General features: G+C 32.4%; 1 protein-coding gene across 1 annotated transcript; it reads left to right on the forward strand.

Moving 5' to 3' along the window:
- Nucleotides 1-10,952: 10,952 nt before the first annotated feature.
- Nucleotides 10,953-23,053, forward strand: LOC137925578 (uncharacterized). Its single transcript, XM_068769039.1, has 8 exons — nt 10,953-11,778; nt 12,466-12,652; nt 12,897-12,996; nt 14,299-14,407; nt 21,100-21,191; nt 21,979-22,171; nt 22,240-22,394; nt 22,922-23,053. The coding sequence occupies exons 1-8, from the start codon at nt 10,953-10,955 to the stop codon at nt 23,051-23,053; spliced, it is 1,794 nt and encodes a 597-aa protein (XP_068625140.1).
- The last annotated feature ends 946 nt before the right edge of the window (nt 23,054-23,999 follow it).

Raw genomic sequence — 23,999 nt, forward strand, 5'->3', positions numbered from 1 at the left:
GTAATTGACTGACCCCAAGCCGGCTTTATTCCATTTGTTTATTACCACATAAACGCCTACCAGGTGTTATGGGATTATAATTAACTGCCTACCGTTATGTCGCTTCATTTAAAATGGATTACGGTAGAAATTAACGCTGTTTAACGATTGCCACCAATTATGACGTCATGTATTATAAATGTCTATTTAAGGCTGTGTTTTAATAGCGCTTAGAAATTATTTTTTTTCCCTTGGGTAACATAGCAATTGGAAACTGTTACTATTTATTTTTCTCTTTAAAATACTTTTATTTAGATACGTATTCCATATATAGCATGACTCCGCATTGGAGAATATTGCCCGCGGCATTTCCCTACATCCTCTCATATTTGAGATCACTTAATATATCTGAGGCAATCATTAAAGTTGTGACGTTCATGTGGAAAAGCTCAGTATTACTGGGCACTACGGCTACAATACTTATTATCGATAAATTATTCTCGTATGTTCGAATTTACAAACTAACACTGTGGCGATATTTAGTATAAAATTGCACCTATCTTACACCGCCAATTATTGTTCACTATCGCATCTATTTTACGGAGCGTTAATTGGGATCTAATCTCGGGAGCTAAAAACACGCACCCTTCTCTCTGTTAACTAGCTTTGCAACCCATTATGTGATACGTTAGTGAACAACCGGCAACATAAAACTATAATACGATGATAATGAATTTTGTATTATTTTCTGTAAATTGCTTCGTATTCGATTAGGGTGAGGAGTCTGCTCGGTGAAGATGAACACCAATGCATTGCAAAGAAATCTCCATAAACCATCCAATATTACACTTCTCCCAACTACTCGGTCGATCCGGCGCCCGCACAGTGAAATTATAGAATGTTGAGAAATTACATCTTTATTGCATGTACAAAGTATGCTTAGAGCCGTTTAACATTCTTGTCAAGTCTACACACGGGACTATGAAGTTTTAAAGCTATTGCATATTAATATTACATATGCTGAAGGTGCAAACATAAGTGTTGTATACAGGATGATCGGTTATAAATGTAAAAGTTTTCAATGAGGAAATGTATAACACATTTGCTGTGGTATGTAACGTAATGTGTGGTACATTCTATTCAGTGGTTTCAGAGATTATAAATAACTTTACAAAAGCGTTTACAAAATTTGGATAGCTACATATAAAAATTACACTGCAAACTGCACCGCCATATGACATTGGCCTATCGCATTCCAATATAATAAATAAATTATTGTAAAATATTTCAGAGTGATCAGTTTAAATCTTTTTGCTGAAAAATAATCTACAGATTTTCCGATTTGAATAGACACCTATAATCAAATACGATGTATATTTTCGAATCAATGCAATGTCATGTACTTAAAAACATCTATACTTACTTGAAAGTGCTATTTTAAAATAGCAGTTCGTCAGTTTAGCACCGACCAATTCTAAATCGGTTACAAGTTATTTTGACGCGGCGCAATAAGTCATTGGTAATTTCTAACACTTTAAATAACTCCGAACGGGCTAGGTCATAATTATACACGTAGTAAATGTTACAGTGGTACACGAGCGAGTCCGTATGTTGCTGAATCGACATGGGCTGAAACGAATATAGATTGAATTGGGTTTGAATTTAGTGAAGTTCTAACTTCTATGTGTTTAAAAAAATCTAAGTCATGTTTAATCGTGAACGTAGAACACCAAACTATGCTCTAATATTCAGTTTAATAAAGATTACAATAGCATAATAAAAAAAATCAATATTGTATATCCTCGATGTTGGATCACATAAATAAAACAACTCAAGGACAATTTAAATTAATGACCTAAATTTGTGACTAAATTGCAACCCAATAGATAGGTTTCCATTATCATGACTGATCGAGTAGCCTTTATTCTAACAGCGGTTATTATAAGTAGCTCTCTTCTACAATTCCAACTTAGACAACATCCTTTCAGACGATCGACGCCCACTTCAAAGAATATATAATATTAGTCCCACGTCCTTTACTATGTCGTTGGTTCCTCTAGGAACCATCCTCGTTTCCTCCCGTGTGTGTTGTACGAGGCAACAGAGGGATCAGTTACCGGATTACCATAATACTACACCAGCCTGCCAAGCGTGGCAATAATGGTCAATCACCCCATGTATAATACCGCCACTTAGTGCAATATATAAATATATTTTGAAACACTGAAAAAAGAATATATCGTAGTAAATGTTTCTATCTCTATTAAACAAATAATTCGTACAAAATGACTAAGCGCAGTCATCGATTGCAAGTCCGTGACACCAATACGCGTAAAACAATCGAACATTAACAGAACATCAATCATGTCGTACCTGAACAACCGCCAGTATATTTCGTATATCAAATACCCAAATATATTGTTATAGTGTTCCAGTTTGAAGACCGTTAATAATGAAATTAATGAACAAATGAGAAATGATGTCTAAGAATTTGTTTTTAACTTACGCGGTCAATGTGTTACAAAACCTGAAATTTTATTATTTATGTATGATAAACCACTAAGTAGTTTATTATTGCTGTAAATACAAATATAAGAAAACGAATAAATAAGTAAACTATTTTTTATTTATAATTCGTACTCAGCAATGTATACATAAGTTATGCATGTACTCATACCTCCACAACCACTGTCATTTGGCCGACAGCAACAAGACTACTTCGATCATACAATTCGGAGGCAACCAGAGGGTTTTAATAAGCCGGTTGTCGTAGAAAAAGTAGAGAGAAAGAGACCGAGAGATAGATTGCCAACTCGATGGGTTGATTATGAGCGTGTAGTGACGGAACTCACAATAGCGGATGCACTCAGAAAAGCAAGTGATACGACACGCATTAATTTATATATTTATATGGTACACCAATAGTACATATGAGATAAAAAACACATTAAAAGTTACAGTACAAATTATGGTTCTGTTGTATATTTCTTTATAGATTCAACATAAAATGACCACATCACAGGACCACATCAAATTGAAAAAAGATTAAAGTGAATCATTGCACGTAAGAGGAAACATCTGGCTTTATAACTTTAGATACCAAAAGAGCTCTTAATTTGAAGCGTTTCCTCCAGTGCGCAGTCTTCTTCAAGGGAAATTAAAAATCTATTATGGATACGGCAAATTATTAAGTTGGTTTCCAAAGACTATAAGAGCTGCGAAAGACATAGATGGCAGGCAGATTCTTATGAAGGGAACTCGTGTAATGACCAAGGCTTTTACAGAAAGAGCGTGATTTTCCGCAATAAAGATAAACGATTAATTGAAGTACTAGACATGAGGATAGAAAAATCGAAAAAATAGATCAATGTGACATTTGTGAAACAGACGTAAGGCTGACGAAATATGTCATAGTATTTTATTAATAATAATTTACTTTATATAGGACATGTCAAATTTAATATTTAATAAATTCAGTCGTAGTTATTAGTAACGTATGAAAAAACAAAATGATAATCAATCTTGTTGTCGCCAAAATATCTATTCGGTGATGTGTCTGCCAATTTAATTTGTGTCTACAAATGGCTTTCTATGTTATGTTCGAACATGCAGAAGTATATATATATATATATATATATATATATATATATATATATATATGAGTATTTACTATAATGCAGTTGAAATATTCTTTTCTTCATATATCTCTCTTACTTTTATACGGCCCATATTGAAACCACTCAACAATAATCCCCAAGCATTATAGACTTTTCAATGGGTATTAAGCTGAACGTAGATATGGTATAGTTGTGAAATCTACGACTTTATATCTATGATTAGGTATTTTATGAAATATTGTTTAAAAGTAAAGATACTAAAATACAGCGATGTCAGTGTGTGTTGCCGGGTTGAACTCTGAGTTTCGTTGCAAGATCGAAATAGAAATGAGAAGATGCACACAAGAACCAAGATCTCTAAGGAATTGCTCGTCAAAGTACGAGCAAATCGCTCGCGCAACTGACGGCCGTTGAGGCTGAAAGGTTCTTGAGTAGCGACCACGAGCAGGTAGACGGGGCAAGGGTGCCATAACGTATGCACAAAAGCTATTCCTGGAAAAAAATATTAAAGCTCCTAGATTAAAAAACTTTTTAACTTGATTTAATGGTACTGCCAATACTAATATTATTTATTTGGCTTTGTTTTATTAAAAATCCACAAGTATACAACTATATAAATACATAATAAAGATTATCGAATTTGTAATTTTAACAAGAAATATTTACAAAAAAGAGCAAACGTGTTGAAAAATTTTCAATTTATTAGTTAATGTTTGTTTAACAAAATCTCTACTATGCAATCGATCATTCGAAATTCAATTTATTATCTTTGTGTCGAAACTTATAAGCTCAGAGGCTTTCGAGCCTTAATTCTTTCTTAAATAATAATATATTGAGACGTCAGGGGTTTATTGATGAACGATGAAAATTTAACAATAATTTATTATTCTTTTTTGTTTACCTTCATTGCTGAAAATCGTACTCTTCATGCAAAACCTGAGTCGAGAATTTGAAGAGTTGCCTCCACAGGATTCTATGACCTGCTTTTTTGAGTGCTTCGGTTATTGGCTTCGATTATCGGAAGCTCGTCTCCATCCGCACCTTCTCTGTGTATCGGATTGATTCTCTTCCTTTTGGTCTCATTCTGTCTACTTTTAACCAGCTTATCCAGACTCTGTAATTAACTCCGAGCTTTATAGCTGAGGTGACCCAGAACACAGGAGGACCTGGACTTTACAGTAGTTGATCGATAACATATCTTTTGGTTCTATCAAATAAGTTATGTAATCAGAATCAAACTAGTTCTGGTTTGAGGATCTTGTCTCAAAACTGAACTGAACAGGAATTTGCTCTAATTATTTCATTTATTTAAGTTATCACCAACATTTGTGGCTGCCTGTAATTGAAAACCATGAATTCGTTTCATTATGTCAAAACAAAATGGTTATTAAAAAACAAGTACATATTTACGTATTTTACTTTATAATGATTCTAATAATTTAAAACAAATTAATGTCAACACTTTTATTTCAAACTTTTCGCTTCTTTTATTAACGACCAGTAATTATTCATTCCGAAGAAACAAAGGCCAATGTCGTACGATTACAAATTAAAAACGTCAAATTCCATTTAAAAAAAAAAACAAATATAAATTTAGATAAAGCAAGATCATTACAAAAACAGATTTTTAAGCTCTAATATTTTTTGTTTATTATTTATTATTAATAGTTTTATTGATATATAACTAGGCTCTACGATCTCTTCTACTGTGTTTAGCACTGTACGTTCCCATTCGCTCAAATAATGCGTGGATTAACGAACGAAGAACAAATTTGCACTTTCGTTAACATTACACATTAATTAAAAAATATCACAAATAATCACTACAGCTGCAATGTTTTCCGAAGCGTGGCCTTCAGCAATTCTCTACAAACTGCTTTAAATAGCCCTGATCATTGGTGCTAACATACACAATAAATATAAAAATAAATCACATAAACAAAGTTCTCACATAAAAATAATAAGTAAAATGGGCGGTTTCATCGAAAAGCGATTTCTTTCAGAACGACTTCTAATCTTAGTACAGTAATCATAAAGTCTCCTTTCTTACTGGTGAATTTTGCGTGCGTGGAATTATTATGGAAGTAAATTTATTTATTAGATTTGGTGGAGCCACGACATAGTAAAGATTATGTGAGATCGTTGGAAGCGGGCATAGCAAGAGCGGTCATTCTGGCATCGTTTTAGGGAGACCTATGCCTTACAATGCGTGTTTCAGCTGAAAAAAAAAAGAAGAATTACTGTAAGAATTTGACATCATCCATTTATGGTTAAATGAAAATATAACCAACCAATGTTCACCAACCCATTCTTGGTTTGATTAGTAGATTTATATCTGTAATCTGATTTTTTCCATCAAATTAATTTTTTTGTCTACTTCTCACACGAATTGTTAGCTAGTATTTTCTGTATAACACACAAAATATCGTTTTATAATTCGGAACACTAATAACTACAAATTACTGTTTTACACCTATACAGTAAATGTAACCTACCACATAAGAAGCTTTTTTGATGTAAAAGCGAGCAAAAAAATAAGCTGTTTTAGGACTAAACAAAGGCTTACAAATGTATCCGTTTATACAAATCCCTTGTAATGTTTTGACATAAGCAAATACCGAACACTAATATCCTGCGACGGCTGAATCCGACGGAAAATCAATATTTTATCTCCCCCTGATAGTGACGTCGATATCTAGAAGTTATAATGTAACATTTAACTGTATCTCTGTATAGCACGCAATTCATTTATTTATTGATTTATTATTGACTTAGGATTTTTTAAAGTGATCTCTCGTCTACATCAGGAGAAGAATGCTAGAAGAGCCCAATTTGATAGAAACTAAACACAAATTGTGCTTCCCTATAATGTCATACTTCTACTTCAAGAATTCAAAGCGCGCCATTATTTATAAAGAGCACGCAAAAAAAAACGAGTTTTGTGATCAGTTTTACTTTATTACCACTTTATAACCTTTTACACTAACATTTTTAAAATTATTTTTGATTTAGTAATATTTAAATTTTTATATACTAATCCAAAAAGTATTGTTAAGATAAGCCGGTACACAGAGTTTTAAGCCGTGAAGAACCAAAAACCGTTGTTTATTAGTTATTTATCAGTATGTAAGAGGCATTGTAAACGGTTCCGCGTGTTTTCTACATAAATTTGACAAAATTTAAACACAAAGCTTTTGTTTCAGTCAACCACCTACTTTTGATCGCCTTTGCCATTACCTCCAAATATTTATAGCGTGTAAATGTTTAATACCGTACACAGTTGTTCACAAAAGAGGTCCTAATTTATGATGCCTAAACCAAAGTATAACCAGATTATCTTAATTTTTTTTTAATTTACTAATATATTTATGCACATAAACAAAATTATTGTGTAAGCAGTGTCACTCTGAAATATGTTACATTAACATATTTTTCTATTGGAATTCGATAGGCTTGTTATTTCTGGCAGTAATCAGCAGGGATAGATAATAAACAATAATTAATTGTCAAATTTTATTTATTTATTTATTTGCACTTTATTGTAAACTAAAACTTTAGATAAAAAAATCAAAAAGGAAATGTGAATATTCTGTTAGAATAAAAAATATATAGTTTCGAATTTTGAAAACGCTTTTTCTATATTATTCTTTTACTGTATTCCTCTTCGTCTTCTTTTTAGTTGATTAACACTCGCTATAATGCATAGACCTCTCGCAAAGATAGCTATGATGACCAGCAGCAATGTGGTCACCTAGTGGTGGCCAACACAAGCCGAGTCTACTACCGGCTCGTGATCGCCACTCGAGAACCCTTCGGTCCTAATGGTCATCAGTTTCACGATCGATGTGTCCCGACTATTGACACTTAAGACAAACAATTCTTCGAGCAACGCCAGTGAACTTGATTGTTCTGAAATCTGATTCGATCTCGTAATAAAACTTCGTGCATAGCTCTCTGAGACCTTGAGTCTTATTACAAGGCCCACCGTAAGCGATCACGTCTCTAATCTATAAGTAGTAGTAGTACACGCTGATCAATGACATTCGTATTTAAGCATATTTCGGACGAAATGTTACTATGTTACCATTGCACTATTTATTGTTTTTTATATTTTGGATAGGCTTTGCCATATATAATCTAAAAATAAATGATTTCATTCAATTACACCTTTAAAGTTTTTACGCCTATAACCAATCATATGTACAGGACATAGACTGTGTAGTGTCATATTTTTTATTTTCAATACGTTTCTCGAAACGAGTCTTTGAATTTTATTTTACAGTTTGGATAGCTTTTAAACATTAAATGTAAGTCCAGCAATAAGAATAAAAGAAATCGAAACCTGCTAGGAGTTAAGCAAATAAAACGAAGCTCTCAATTTTGATTGCCGATCCTTTCGTTAGCAACTTGAATTTTTCGTGATTGCAAAAAGCCTTTATATCTTTGTTTGGAATCTCTCGGAAGAATATTTATAGCTGTTTTTAAATTACACTTATTTTAAGAACGTTTTTTGGAAGTTACTATTAACAAAATGTTACTTGATTAATTGTATCTCTAGAAACTAAGACTTAAAGGTTATAACTAACAAGTTTTCTTACATTAACCGATATTCAACTAAAAGTTAAAGAATTAATTATTCTACAAATCAGCTCAATTTAATAGAAGCTAAAATCAGATAGAGTGGGGGAGCCTACAACAGCATTCATAAAATTCAGCTAGACTTAAACGAGAATTCCTAACGCGTAACAAAATCGGACAGGTATTATATCACTTTTACAATATAAACAGTAGAAGAAAAATTAATCTCCTAAACTTTATCATCGCTTACAAAATCCTTTAAATTATAACAGATTTTTTTTAATTCAGAAACTTATAAGTCACAAAAGTTCCTAATTTTATGCAGCCTTATGAACATCGCTATTTTTTTTATTTATTTATGTTCTCATACATAAAGTGTCGATGGAATCATCACGATAATCAAATTTTATTATTTATTATATGTATATAAATAGTATATGTAGATGTTAAAATATTGGAGGACCAAAAAGTAATGTCGTTTCTGTTGACATATTTTTACCGCTCCAGCATTAAAAAATTGTATATTAGATGTCAAAAAGTTGATAACGAAAGTGAATATATTGTTGATAAGAAATAAAAACTTATTAAAAATGTAGTCCTGTCAGCTTAACTTAAGAAAGCGACATTACTTTCCGGTCCCCCTAATATACATTATGGTATATTTATATATAATTATAGTAAGTAGTAACAATTAGTATATTTATAAGATTTTTTATGTGATTATTTTCCCTCTCAATTTGATGTAACTTTTTAATTTTATTTTGTGTTATGATATTACCTACCTATCACTTACCTTTATTAATTTATCTCTGCACCGCCTAGCGGTTAATAGGCAGAAAATGCCTTCAGCATTAAGTTCGCCGCTATACGTAAAATGTTTATAAAGTATTTTTAATTTATAAATAAAGTTGATCTTAAGCACTTACATTATGACGTCATTTTATCGAGGTCAGTAAAAAAAGGATTTTACAAAATTCCATCGTCACAGGGACTGATGTCTGTTCAAAAAGCATATTTTCAAATTATAGCTTATATACAATTGTATACAGGAATATTTTTTTTTTAAATGGTAAAAATTACAGAAAAAAAAATTATGTTATTACACTCATAAAAGGCAAATCGAAAAGCGAAGCTATATATATACATATTTACTACTAAACTTCTATAACACCTGTAAGTTATAAAACTATTAATAATAATTGAGCCACTTATATTTCAATAACATTAAACCGTCTTCGTTAAAATAGGTTAAACTTAGAGAAAGTCTGTTTTATCTCAGTATTCCACGCGTCCTAAACCAAATGTTGCAATAACTATACAAAGAACAGAACCCTCCGACCCTAAAATGTCACTATCAATTGTCTAAATTCCATTTGATGTTCAAAGCGTGTTATGTTTTTAGATTGAAATAGATTTTTCCCTTACAATGTTTTATAACAGTTTAGCCGCGTTGGATGTAATATTGCGTATATCGTTTTCAATGCCCTTAAGCGCTGTCTTCATAGAATATTACACAAAAACTTTACAGCCACAATTTTTACTTAAAGGTTATCTTAGTAACAGATTTGTGTTCTTAATTTGAAAATAAATAGTTTCATTAAGACAAAAATTTAAAAAAAATATTGAATATTGATCACCATAATTTCAGCCATAGGACCTCCACTGCAGGAGTTAGGCCTCCTCCGCACATTTCTCTGAGTACCGATTGGAAGTGGCTTGAATCCAGCCTTTTTCGATGACCGTATCAAAGACGTCTGAATGTTTAACTCTACGAATAAAGTCTACGGCAAGGACCACCGACCACCTTTTGAGTGGACGTACTGCACTACGCTTGCCGGTTCAGGGTCTCCATACCAGAGCTTTAAGGTCACAGATATTGATGATTCATTATCATCATCACGTCAACCTATTGACGCTCACTGCAAGTCATAGTCCCAAAGATCACCACGATGATCGGTCTTGCGCTTGACGCATTCGCCGACTTCCCGCGATCTTAAGTGTTTTGAAAAATATAAATCAATAATATTAAAAACAAACAAAAGGAGATTGTTAAAATGTGTTACAACCAGTTTTTATTATTATGTACTTAGTGTAAAAAGTAGCAGCAGTCATTTGGACATGCTTCTCAGGATAACTTTTATTAAATATATCTTTATAATGGCATTCATTAACATGGTGTTAGTAGGATGATGAACGAATTGTAAATGATTGTGCCGAAAATTATTATGAAAATTCAAACATATTTTAGAACCATATACTTTACAACACCAATTTAAGATTTAACGTGTGCCTACCACCGTCATATTAGCGGTATCACGTCTGTTCCTTGACGTTCGCTATAATAATCTCAAAATTTATAAATATAATAAATAATATTATTATACTTATTTTTTTATATAAAAATATCAGGCATTCACGACTGACGACCACGACTCGGTTATTGGTTGAAAAAAAAATACAAGAAGAAGAATTAGTAATTAAATAATTACAGTAATACGTAAAAATGATGGCGAAGGAATTTCTTCCGTGGGCACATTTCATTTTCAAAAATATTGTATACATCGATGTATTTCTCCCATAACATTAAATTCGATAATTTGTTTCATATAATTCAATCAATGTCAATGGTTCAGTCATGTTCAATCATGGTCAATGGTTGTCAAAGTGAATATTCTTAAAATTCCATAATATATTTATCTTAAAAGTTAATTTTATTTTTTGCAGATCGGAAGCGAAGTGATGCGTCTTAATTTATTACACTAAAGTAAAGCTTAAATAATGGCAGTGAACAGTCCGGGCGGATATCCGCCAATATCTCCAAAACCATTAACACCTAAAAGTCCACGACATTTCATTTTCCCTCAAAAAAGTCCCTCAATTACCTCAAGCACTTCTTCTTCCGGATACTTCACTCCACAGTCTGGATGTAGCTATGATAAGCACAATCCGCCACCCAAATCACCAATAGCACATGGCCATAGAAGCCCCATGAGCCCTAGACATTTCAACTTCCCGCAAAAGTCACCATCGGGTCGTTCCAGCCCTTGCAACTTCGATAGAATACCCCACGGACTTCACTACACGACATCGCTGAAACACGTGCGCCGAGAGAAATCTCGATCACCAAAACCTCCTCCGGTACATATTCATACCAACCCTGGTTACGTCTCCCCGAATAGGACGAGGAAAATATACGGTTCCACGTCCACTGTCAGTTCTCCTCGTCTTGTGACGTCACCGAGCATTGTGTCTAGTCACACTGATGATTCGACTGACGCAATGCCCGGCACTCCCTCAGCAACAGTCCACGATGCAGATGACGAAGCCACGACCACTTCTTCGAGGATCTGTCGTAAATCCACTTCGGACTTGACAGACTTAACTGATGATACGCCGTGCACTCGTTCCACAAGTATTAGCCGACCCTGTTCGCCCATGCGCAGGGGCTCCATGAAAGGTGGTTTAGCATACTTAGCAAGTAGACGCGGATCAAGAGAATCCACCATGTCCAACTGTGACTCCGTAGAAGACATTGGACCGCTGAATTTCCAAAACACGATGCGAGGTAGACAGCGGAGAACATCAAATTTCTTAGAGTTGCCAGGTAAGAAAAGCACTTTATACTTTTATTATAAAAACAGATATAGTTTATAAGCGAATTTACTTAATAGAATACTATCTTATTCAAACAATATATTGATTTACGGTAGGATAAATAGATATATTCTTAGGATTTATGGTAACAATATGTCAACTAGTAAATATTGTCAACTTGAAAAAAATGTGTAGATTACAATTGATTCTTCACGTAATCACACAATCCACGTCCATACGTAACAAAAAACAGGTGATGTTTGGTTTGGGTTTAAGAAAATACATCCTCAGATTCAGGATCTTGTTTTTAACTTATTTTTAATAGCATAATAAAATAGTTTTAATATCTCATTTAACCAAAGGTGATAAATGCAATCTAAAATAATAAAAAAATTCTCTAGCTAAAATTACTGCATTTTTTCTCATTTTACCTTAATATGTCCAGTTTCCTCGAGCAACCCTTTTATTCATACGATGACATGCAATAACAAATATTTTAAATTACAGAAATGTATGTTAACGTTTATTTACTCAAGAGCTTGTCACAATTTAAACGAAAATGACAATGATTAGTTACGAACATTAATTATTTAAAAGCTAATATTTATATGAAAAAAAGAGGTTATTTACGAAAAACTATTACAAGGTTCGGTAGCATTATTTTATATATAATATCTGTTAATGTTTTCAACATTAGTGGTGGACCACGCACGTCCCCGCGTATGTTCACTACCGGAGAAGCCTTACAACCCTCGGCTGTCCGACGACCTGTACAGATTGAGGACGTTCTCGATTACGACTAAGGGCGGTGTCGTCAATTGCGGCGACTCTATATGCAACAGGCGAAGCCGTTCCAACACATCTGTTAATTCCACGAACAGCAGGTAAAATTAAAAGATTTATTTTTCTTCCCTTATAAAGAGTGTTCGTATTTTATAGACGTAGCTTTACAAGATAGTCAGACAACATTGTTAGACTGTCGGAACACGCTTTATACGAGTTTTTACCAACTGGTCCTATTGAAAATATGCGAGGTAGGACTTTCTCTAGTATTAGACGCCCTACGACTGAAACAATGATGACGATGAAATCTAAAAACATATTATTTTATTAAAATATTTTTTACAGGGCATCAGATAGGTCACCTTTCGACGGATCTTGCTGCTCCGGATACCGGCCTGTTGATTCTGGAAGTTTGACAACCCCTGACGAAGACGATTTGGATCCGGTAATGAGATAAATGATTTTAAATACTAACAAATTATTTCCAACATAAGCTTTATTATCTAGGGGCAGTCGAAGTAACCGCAAACTGTATTCCCCTATGGGGAAACTATGGGGGTAACTAATACAGTTTTGCGGTGTGGGTAGGTTCGCCACTACGTAGACTGACATAGACTAAGTTGCGCGAATCCTTTGGATACGGACAGTGCAAAACGCATTATCGTTGCGATCTTTGGTGGGAACGTATGCCTTGTAGTAGACGTCTATCCACTGACATGATAATGATCGTGAATAAATTGTGACTTTTTTATCAGTAAAGTGTTATTAAAAATGATGATAACTTTCTATAACATTACTGTTGAAGTTTATAATTTTCAATTTAAATTATATTTTCATAACAAATCAATAAGCCTTAATTTATCAGATCATCCATCACTAGGGAGATCAGCACCTATGAAGATTAGATTGCAATAAATATAAATATAGGAAATGAGGTGAAGCAATGTTATACATATAGTTATACATTTAGCCTTACGTATATGTTTAAGTAAAATTATTGCAACCGTTATTTTGATAATGTGGTTTACTCATTAGAAACTCTGTATGGCATGTCTAAAACCAATTTAAACTACGACTGAAATTCGATATCGAAGTACGACTGTGATTATTTTGATGAATTTAACGTCACAGAAAATAAATATTAAGCCTATTTTTTCCGTGGTTAAAACATAACCAGCATTTAATGAGAGAATATTTGTATATTCTTAGATCAGACGTCGCAACGGTCAAACCCACTTTAAATATTTGTATATATATATATGTGTGTGTGTGTGTGTGTGTGTGTGTGCGTGCGCGTGCGTGTGCGTGTGCGTGCGTGCGTGTGTGTGTGTGTGTGTGTGTGCGTGCGTGCGCATGATTGTGTGTGTGCGTGTGCAACATGTAACATAACAAGAGAACGATTTTGACGATTTTATCTATCTTAATTTTGTTTCTTAATGCTTTTATAAGTAATTGTTACAGAAGAAAAAGTTGCGCGGTAGGTTGTAAAAAAAATCAAGAATTAAATATCATTAATTGTTTTAACTTTGTACGTTTGACAGTTCGAGTCGGTACATCGTTTTAATAAACTAACGCCACCTTTTTGTTTAAATCTATATGTTTTAACTCCGTGTATAGCTCATATATAATTTTAATTAATGAATTAATGTAAAATTTATATTTATAATTAAGTGTTTACTAATTGCTTCATTATTATTGTACCAATTTCTAATTAACTAAAAATTGCATGAAGAAGATTTGTTTGCAGATACCAAAGTATCGAGTGGTATTACTAGGTGACGCCGGTGTCGGGAAAACGGCTCTAGTGTCACAGTTTATGACTTCAGAGTACATGAACACCTACGACGCGAGCTTGGGTGAGTTATTAAACCGTTTAGATTGCATTAGCCTAGTCGCTTGACGAATATTATCAAGATTTTCAGGGAACTAACTGAAATTCACACGAGGTACTTGTTTGAAAGCAACACGATTTATCAATCCAAATTACCTTAAGCGATTTTTGATCATAATCACATCGTAAATCAATCATCTCCATATTTCTAACAGGACTGATAGGAAGCGGTCTGATTTTATCGCCTTCTGACAATCTTTACAAGGTCGTCTGTCCTGCTTCGGTTGGATATCCTACGCTATGATTACCAGTCCGTGGTCTTTATTCACGAACTTTAAAACCCCAGCGGCTATTCGTTCTGCGCTATATAGCCTTCTTACTGCCACTAGAACTTACCACTTTGCTGAAATATGTCGGTAACTTTCTTTTGTCTACGGATCTTCCCATACGTATAAAAACCAGACCTAGAAGGTATTTCAGAAAACACTTCCAACACAGTTTTACTTAAGATGGTTTTAGTAGACAATAATTATCAACGGTAAGGCCAGGAGTTATAAAGCTATAAAAACTGTCGGGGTACATTCCTATATACCCCTATTCCTATGTTCTTACATATTATAATAGTTATCCGTGACCTTTAAAATTCAGCTTTTTTATAACCTAAGTACTAAACCTTTGTCAAATATATCTTACTTTACAAATTTAACTTTACATATGTTGACGTAAAAGTCGTATTTAATTTACCTTATTGGCGCCTTGAACTGATAAAGTCGAATAAAGATTTCTTTTTAGATTTCCATTGCAGCTAGATCTAAACGTACGTCATCTATTGTCAAATAATTATTAACTAGTTTGTAGATAACTGTGTGCGTTATTACAATAAACCATCTTGAATTATGACATAATAAGTTTATTGAACAATATCTTAAAGTACGAAAATCATTGTTGAATTTAGACGAATATTTATTAACCTTGATGGTGGGTATATAAATAATAATTCTCCAGCTAGATAGACAGTTGCCCCACACCTATAATGTAGGTTGCGACTCTCATACAATTCAGGTATGCAAAAAACTCTCCTTTTTTCTACTTCAATTTACAATAAATGGCAAAAACCAGTATTGCTACATTTCTCCGTTCTTATTAAAGAATACGTGGTAGCATTTTTTTATTTACTTGGAAATACGTTGAAAAAGTATAGGTACTATTGTCCGGAACAAACACCCGTTTTCAAAGTTAATGATCACTTCACTTGGTCTACGGCATCTACCACCTCACGGCAATATTAAATCAACGTTCATTTTCCCAAAAAAAGACTTCTTTTGTTGTTTCATGGATTTAATTAATGATGGAGGTTTTTTTGAACAGTTTGTTTTGAAAACGCTCGCCTGCATGATTTCATCTTAGTGAAATTTTTTACTTCATTTTTCTTTTGATAGAGTGATAATATATACCTACATATATATTATTATGGTCTCAAAAAATGTTGTAAATTACGGAGGAAAAGTTAAACAAAACCTTGAAAATTATTCGTAGTTACATGTTATGTGGAGGTAGGAGAGGAAAGTAACAGCGAAACTTTTTATAAACTGCTGAAGGATTCAGGACTGTCAATAAGTGAACTCTGGTTATTTCTGGAAAAGGCTTCAAAAGTAGCATTGATGGGATCTTTTAAATATTTGTTTAGGTAGGTATGGGAATCTGGTCGTTGAAGTTGAACACCTGGTATACGAGTCCTCTTCTTACAACGCGGTGGATCCAGTACTCACACGGTGAATAAAATGAATGCTCGAAAGTAACGTCGCAAATTCCAGAAGCATTATCTAAGAAAGTTATTTTCGTACTTCCGTAATATTTAGGACTTGCGTGGTTTTTCCGCCTCATCGAATTCAGGCCTAAAATTCAATAAAATATTATATTGAATTGACATAATTTATTTCAAGGTTACTTATGAGAACATTTTCTTTAGTAAGAATTATTTTTTTTACTACTACAATTTATCCTTTTAACTAAACAATGATTTTTTAATAATATCTTCAACACCATTACATATAAATACGATATAATAATCATGCCACGATCGATTACAAACAAATATACAAAATTGTGTGTAATGGTTTCTGTAACTGGCGTCAAATATTCTGTAGATTCCGCAAACATTTAAAAAGCTTATTATACCTTTCTAGGTTCATTACCTTTTATTAACAAAAATATGTAGTAATCATTATCGAACGGAGAATGATTTAACAAGAAAAATTTTCTGTTCTAAACAGGTGATTGTTTATAAGTATAAAAGCCTTAAATGGGTGGGTGTATAACTCTTTTTTCATTTCATTTGCTGTAAATTTATATATGGTACATACACCCCATGTAAAAACAATAGTTTAAACAATAGTAACTAACATAATATAACAAGTGCTTCCAAAATTCTGCTTTTAAGCTTTGCACTTACAAATGAGGTTTACATTCACCCCTTTGAAGCTTTTAAACCTATAACCAATAAACCTGCAAATAGTATATCTTTTACCATTACAGATAAAACATTAAAACTACATTGCGAGATAGTAGTTTCTTTAAATTGAACCATATTTTTCGCTGGCAGGCAATAAATATAAAAATAGAAATTGGAGAAGCCATTTTCGATTGGACATATGTATTTACGAGGTCCCTTCTCCTCGGAGACATAAAACAACAAATTGATACAGAAGCGTTACGTTGCGTTACGAAACGAAGTTGGGGAGAGTCAATTATATACTCGTCTACACAAGTACTCTTATTCACTCGTATTATAGTTAAGGAATGAAACAATATTTATTTGTCTGTAGTTGGATGTTGTATCATTTTATTCCACCATGCACTTCCATCATGAGTTACATATCTGATACGATAATTAAACATAAAAAAGTTGATCATTTTGTCATGACTATCTTTTTTTATTTTAATATTTTAAAAGACGCATTAATTATAAATAGACATTTATCGAAAACCATATATTACCATTCACAAACTATTTTTTTAAAAAACGGTTATGATATAATACTATTTTTACAATCATCCTATCGATACATTTATTAAAGGCTACCTGTGCCCGCGAATTCGTCCGCGTGGAATTTGACAAAAAATTGTTTATTTAGTTTTCTTCTCTTATAAGAATTTTTCTAAAATAAAAGCCACCTATGTTACTCTTTATTACATCAGTAATAAGTTACGCCAAAATCGGTTCAGCAATTTTAGAGACTAGCCGGAAGAAACAGACAGACTGACAAACAAAAATTTAACAACAAAAGAAATTTAATGTTTATATATGTATTAAAAATATATTTGTAAGCATGTAGCAAGATAATCATATTTTAATATTGCAAACAAACACTCTAATTTTATTTATCTGTATAGATATGGTTTCGTTTTACAATAATAATTTTATTGTTACAAGCACCTGTCAATGCCGGGAACGACATTGGAATAAATAAATAGGTTTATTTCGACAGGCTTTTAAACATAGCATTAATATCATCATCATTATCATTTCAGATGAGGATCACCTCATAAATTAATTTCAGACGAACTGATTCAAATCGAATCTATTTAAAGGTATCAGTTCATTATGCTGTGTTCATTTCACTAACCTTTAATGAATTTATTTTTATTTTAGTCTGAAAAACCTTTCATACATTATTTACTCGTATTGATTGTGTTTGAATTAATAACGGATATTTTATTTTTTATTACATATCGTAGTAAATATTGTATGCCATCACTAACAAAAACTATTACATTCATTTCAATAATTTGATAATTATATTTTCCTAAAGTTTCGATTAGAAGTTAAAATGTGTTTTCCCAGTGGAAGTTGTTTATTTTATTAAAAGGAATTGTTGGATCAAACGCACGTCGTACCCTCAGGGGTAAAACTTTAATTTAATGGAGATAACTCACAGCCCGACTATGAGTGTTTGTATTGTATATAAGTTTATTTTGCTTATTACTTGGATGGCATATTTTAATATTTTTTTAATTGTCGTTTTTACACTGACTCAACACTATGGTTCAGTGTTAATGGTAATTTGAGATTGGTAAGTTGAAATGGCAGTAAACAAACCATATGGCTCGCAGAATAGATAGCTACTGAAGCCATTAAGAGACAACAGACTAACTAGTGCAGCGTTGGACGTCCACTCTCAAGGTGTACTAACGTGTTGGTTAAATCTGTTGGAAAACGCAGCTCGTAGGCCTTTTTTTTGGTTTCGGGGAAAACTCCGGCATTTCCAAGTTACCCAGCGTCTAGAGGAGGACAGGGTTATGTGGGATTCCTACCCTCTAAAACCCCTCCGGCGATTACCATCTGCGTTATGCGGGGGACCACGGTATGTCCTGGTCAGGAATGGCACATATGCCTCTTCCATCGGTCCTGTTGTAAATCTATGAGAGACGCCTATGTCCAGCAGTAGACGATGATATTGATAACTGATTGATGAGTAGCGGTAGCTCAGTGGTAGACGAGTGAGCCTTGCGGTCGTAGGTCGCAGGTTTTATTTCCGGATTACAATCTTATTCAATTCACGTTTTGTGCATTAATTACACTACTCATTAACAACTTTCCAGAGGATAGGCAGCAGCGTCCTCTGCGTACTGTAATACCACATTGCGATCATGAACACGCCTGTCAATCGTGGCGATGTATCCCATAGATATCTTTGGGAGACGTATATGCCTTTCAGAAAGCGTATATGGGTTGAAACGACGACGACGTTATAAACATTTATATCCATGTTAAAATGATTTAAGCCCACAATATATGAAATACCTTTAACATTAATGTTAATTTATTTATAAAACATAATGCAAACAAAACTTGCTCTCAAGTGTAATAAGATCTTGGTATAATATATAAATACACCTGTATCTATGTCATCCTGTAGTTGCACTTAATATTTTAAATACTTTACATTGTACATTTACTTACATTTACAAATTAGGCGTAGTAATAGATTTAATATGACAAAACAGGATCAGTTTTCACATTGTGATAAAATTGTATTAAATCCTTAAATACAAAATTATTTTATCGTCATGGTTTTGATCGTCGAGCGTTATAAATTTTTTCTGGTTGGCTTGTGCATGTATTCTATACGCTTACTTATTTATTATTCATATTATTCAAATGCAAGTTAGATATAATGTCTTTTGGCTGGCTAAAACGCTAACTCTTTTGTAAATAACTTAACTTCTTTTTACTTGCTATCGTCTGGTGAAGCTAAACGAGGTAAGTTCTGTATATTTCCTGTAATTATTTATATGTTTATTTTCATAGTTTCTCTTATCTTCTTCTATCGCTCACGAAAATTAGTTGCTTTGTTTTTAATACCTTTATATTTTTAATGTACATATTACGCAACGTAACCGGTGTTGATGCAAAATTTTGTAATAGTTTAATGTATAGCTCATTTCTTAGGTACAGAATAGTTTTTTTATCAACTAAAGGCAATGAGCTTGACCTCTGTATCACTTATGTTAAATGATGACGAGGTCTTCGACGCTATATGTTTGCCTGAAAGAAACCTATTTACTCTTGACTTGAAAACTTACAAGTTATACTTAGCTGGAAATGACGGGGAAGGTTGTTCCCTATCTTGGCTGTCTACACTATAAAAATAATATCAAAATGTTTAGTGCTGGTTGAATGGATTTCAATTTTAGTTATAGATATCATGAACCCGTGCATTTTGTTATCCGATGGAAAAAAGAAGGGAGAGAGACACCCTATCAAAAACGTTTGGTTTCAGAAATAATAAATAACTTAATGGTAATATGGTAAAAATCGACTTTAAAATTCAGATTACGTATTCAAATTAACTATTGTTTTCTATTGGTTCTTGTAGACTTAGTACTGCCAGAAATTATTGGACTATTGCATTCTGGTGAAAGAATAATGTAACCTTTTTCGTAGTGATTACTTCATACAGGATAATTGGAAATAGGTGTAAAATGTTTGAAGATTTTGCTGACAAATGAGCTGTACATTCAAACCTTTTATTGTTGTAACAAATCACCCTACATTTTACTTTATACTTTTTAAACTTAAATTCTTCACGTAATGAATGGTTTTCAATATGACCACCATTATTTATGTCGTGCTTTAACAAATCTCTTATATGAACATAAAGAATGTAACCTTAGACTGACTTGTTTTATCGTGATAGAGCTACCAAAACATATTATTTCCTTATTAACGTTATTCTTATTTGCTATTTCAATAATGTTATTATTACTCATTAGTGTGTATGTTAAAATTCACTAATAAATTATTACTTTGAACGTTTCATTGTTTAAATGCATGCTCGCTTATTAAAAATGTAATATTGACAAGCTTGATATATTTATGTACCTTGTAATCTTGTAAAATAATTTTTAATGATTATTTTGATGAAAACAATACTTTTTAAAACTGGTTAAAGCATTTAAAAGTATATAAGAATCTAAATATACATACAATAATGCATTTAACAGCACACTTCAAATGACTACACTATTAATCCAGTTTTATCAATATGCAGGTCGTGTTTACTTCAACGTTTTTTAATATTTTCTGATTTTGAACCATTTTGATTATTTTCAAATATCTCGTTTATATTTTTATGATTTAATTCGTATATCATATTAAAACAGGTAATGGACTATAAATAAAAGAAATAACATTTATAGATACAATTGTTGCAGATGATGAATTTGGTGAAAAATCAGTATCGGTCCTGTTGGACGGTGAGGAATCCGAACTGATTTTCATTGATCATCCTAGCACTGAAATGTCGGTAAGTTTTTGTATTTTAAAATATCGTTTATAATAGTTTGATTGTCAATAAATTGTCTATAGCAGTTCATAGAAATATTTTTTATTACTGTCTGTACCGACAGTCTTTGAACTGTCAGAAGTTACTGGCATGTTGCATTGCATTAAAAAAATGTAACATATTTCAGCTTGATCACTTTATTGATTGATTAAATAAGAAATGAATAAATGAATTTTTTAATTGGTGTATACTGAACGATGAATCTTTTAAGTACTACATAAATTTATAGCACGTTGACTGTCAAACTCTAAAGTCTACAAAGTATTAGGAAGTTTATAAAAATAAGATAAACGAAATCGTTAAATCGGTATACAAAATTTGACGAGACCACGGGAAATAGAGATTTATTTATATGTTCATAGACTTCCGAAGTTTATTAAAGATTGTCATTTTAATACTTTTATTTTCTTTTAAAATTCCATCCACTAACTTTAAACTGTCCTTTAACAATTTTTACTTATTTATTTAAAGCCACCGACGATAGTTACAAGAATATTATAATCGAAGACGAAATATAACATAAAATCGAAGACTATGCACCATCATTATAAGTAGTTGCAGATCTACAGCGATTTCGTCATAAAATAATTATATCATAGATTTGACATTATATTAGACATGTAAAGTTACACATACACATACTCAACATTACACATCATAATAAAAATTGCAAAAATAATTTACAATAATAACTATTTAATGTCTGAAACTAAGAATTAAAGGTAGATTCATTCATTATTTCTTCCAGATAGAGAACTGTCTATCGACATATGAACCACATGCGTGCGTTGTCGTGTATTCAGTGGTGGCTAGAACCTCATTCACACGAGCCGCTGAGCTGCTTCAATACTTGGCCAGAGAACAATTCACAGTTGACAGAACCGTCGTTCTCGTTGGCAATAAAGCTGATCTGGCAAGAGCAAGACAAGTGACAACAAACGGTAAATATTATTAATCTATTTCAATTAATCCTTTAATCTAGAATCTAATCCTTTGTTAATATTGACAGAGGGTAAAGCGCTAGCTACAACAAGGGACTGTAAATTCATTGAGACTTCATCTGGTATACAACATAATGTAGACGAACTACTTGTTGGAATTCTTAAACAGATTCGCCTTAAAGAAAACAGAGACAAGAAACAAGCCAAGAAAGTCAGCAAGCAGGTAAGACAATTCAATCAGTCTATTTTTTTTTTATGGTTTATTTAAGAGAATACAAAAATTTTTAATAACAATTTTAACGAACTCGTTTATAAACATTTGTTAGTCATTTTATTGTCATACTGAATGACACTACAATAGATCATTAAATTTTAATAAGAAAAAATCAGGGGCATTACATTCGATGAAAAACCATATAGAACCCAATGATAACAAAAACAGAAAATAAGAAAAAATTTTTAAAAAATGGGATTAACATCTATGTATAGGTTTTTGTGTAATAATGTAATACTGAATTAAAAAAATTAATGCCCTAATATTTAATTTAAAAAAAACTGTGACGTTACATTCGATAAAAGAAGAAGTCGTTACAAGGAACCAAACGATATCCACTAATTGTGTTTATAATTAAAGCTTATAAAAATACACAACCATTATTTACAAACGAAACTTGAAACCGACTAAGCAAATGAACCGCCGGGAATAACAAACATTCGATCTTTATTTAATGTTTCTTTTTATTTTGTTAGGAATCAAAGTCTTCTAAACTTGCCAGTTCGCGCACCCACATATCCCTCAGCATCGCCAGAGAATTACTTCAGAAAATTTGCATCAACGATATATCCAAATCGAAGTCTTGCGAGAATCTGCACGTGCTGTAACCTACTTCGAGATTTCGATCCCGACGTAAACCAGGAGAGAGGCGGATCGAATATTTAGAAACAACTTTATAAAATGTTTAAGAATTTTTCATCCTGGCGACAAAATTTGTTTTATTTAAATCGAAAAAAAATTTATTTCTGAGTATTATCAGTACAAAATTTACTGTCTTTTCATAACCTAATAATAGTTCAACTATTATTAATTTTTTATTTTTAAAATATAGAAATATTAGAAAAAACTACATGGGAACTCGCAACTTACGTGATGGTCATTCTCGTCATAGCTCCTTCTTGTGATAGAATAGCAATTTGTCTTAGAGTAAGTGTTATTGTAGAAAATAATCTAGTTTATCCACTGTTATATTTTATTCTGGTTGTGTACACTCTTCCTTCTCTATGTTAACTTTTCGAATTACTATGCCTTTGAAGGAATATGCTATTTATATAATTAGATTAGGAAGTAGATACCATATTTTTTTGTAGAAACTTCCCTGTTATAATGTTTTAAATTGATCCGACTTTTTAATAACAATGGTTGACTTAAATCCAATATTTCGTAATTAATTACATTTAGTAACTGCTTATAGGTTTCATTAATAATAATAAAAAATATTACAAGTTTGTTAAAGATACATACTTTAAACTGGAATTGACTATCCTTTATTACGATATGACCTCTTTTTATTTATTATACATTAATATATTTTATCATGCTCTGTCTAAATTTCTCTTAAATAACGTCAAAGGAAGACAAATGGCCACAGGGACTATAAGGTTCTGTAACGGATCCCCTGGACAGGCCAGAGCAAGGTCTCCCCCCACACCTCCACCCACAAAAAGGACAGGACTTGTAAAGGTCGCTTCCAACCGATGTTATAAGCGGAGGCCTATATCTATATATCAAACAATGGACATCCTACGGCTGAAATGATGATGAAAATCGATA

The sequence above is a fragment of the Battus philenor genome, unplaced genomic scaffold (genome assembly GCF_028537555.1).
Source record: "Battus philenor isolate CCGP_79_NKW_IND1 unplaced genomic scaffold, ilBatPhil1.0.hap1 SCAF_27, whole genome shotgun sequence".
Classification (NCBI taxonomy): domain Eukaryota; kingdom Metazoa; phylum Arthropoda; class Insecta; order Lepidoptera; family Papilionidae; genus Battus; species Battus philenor.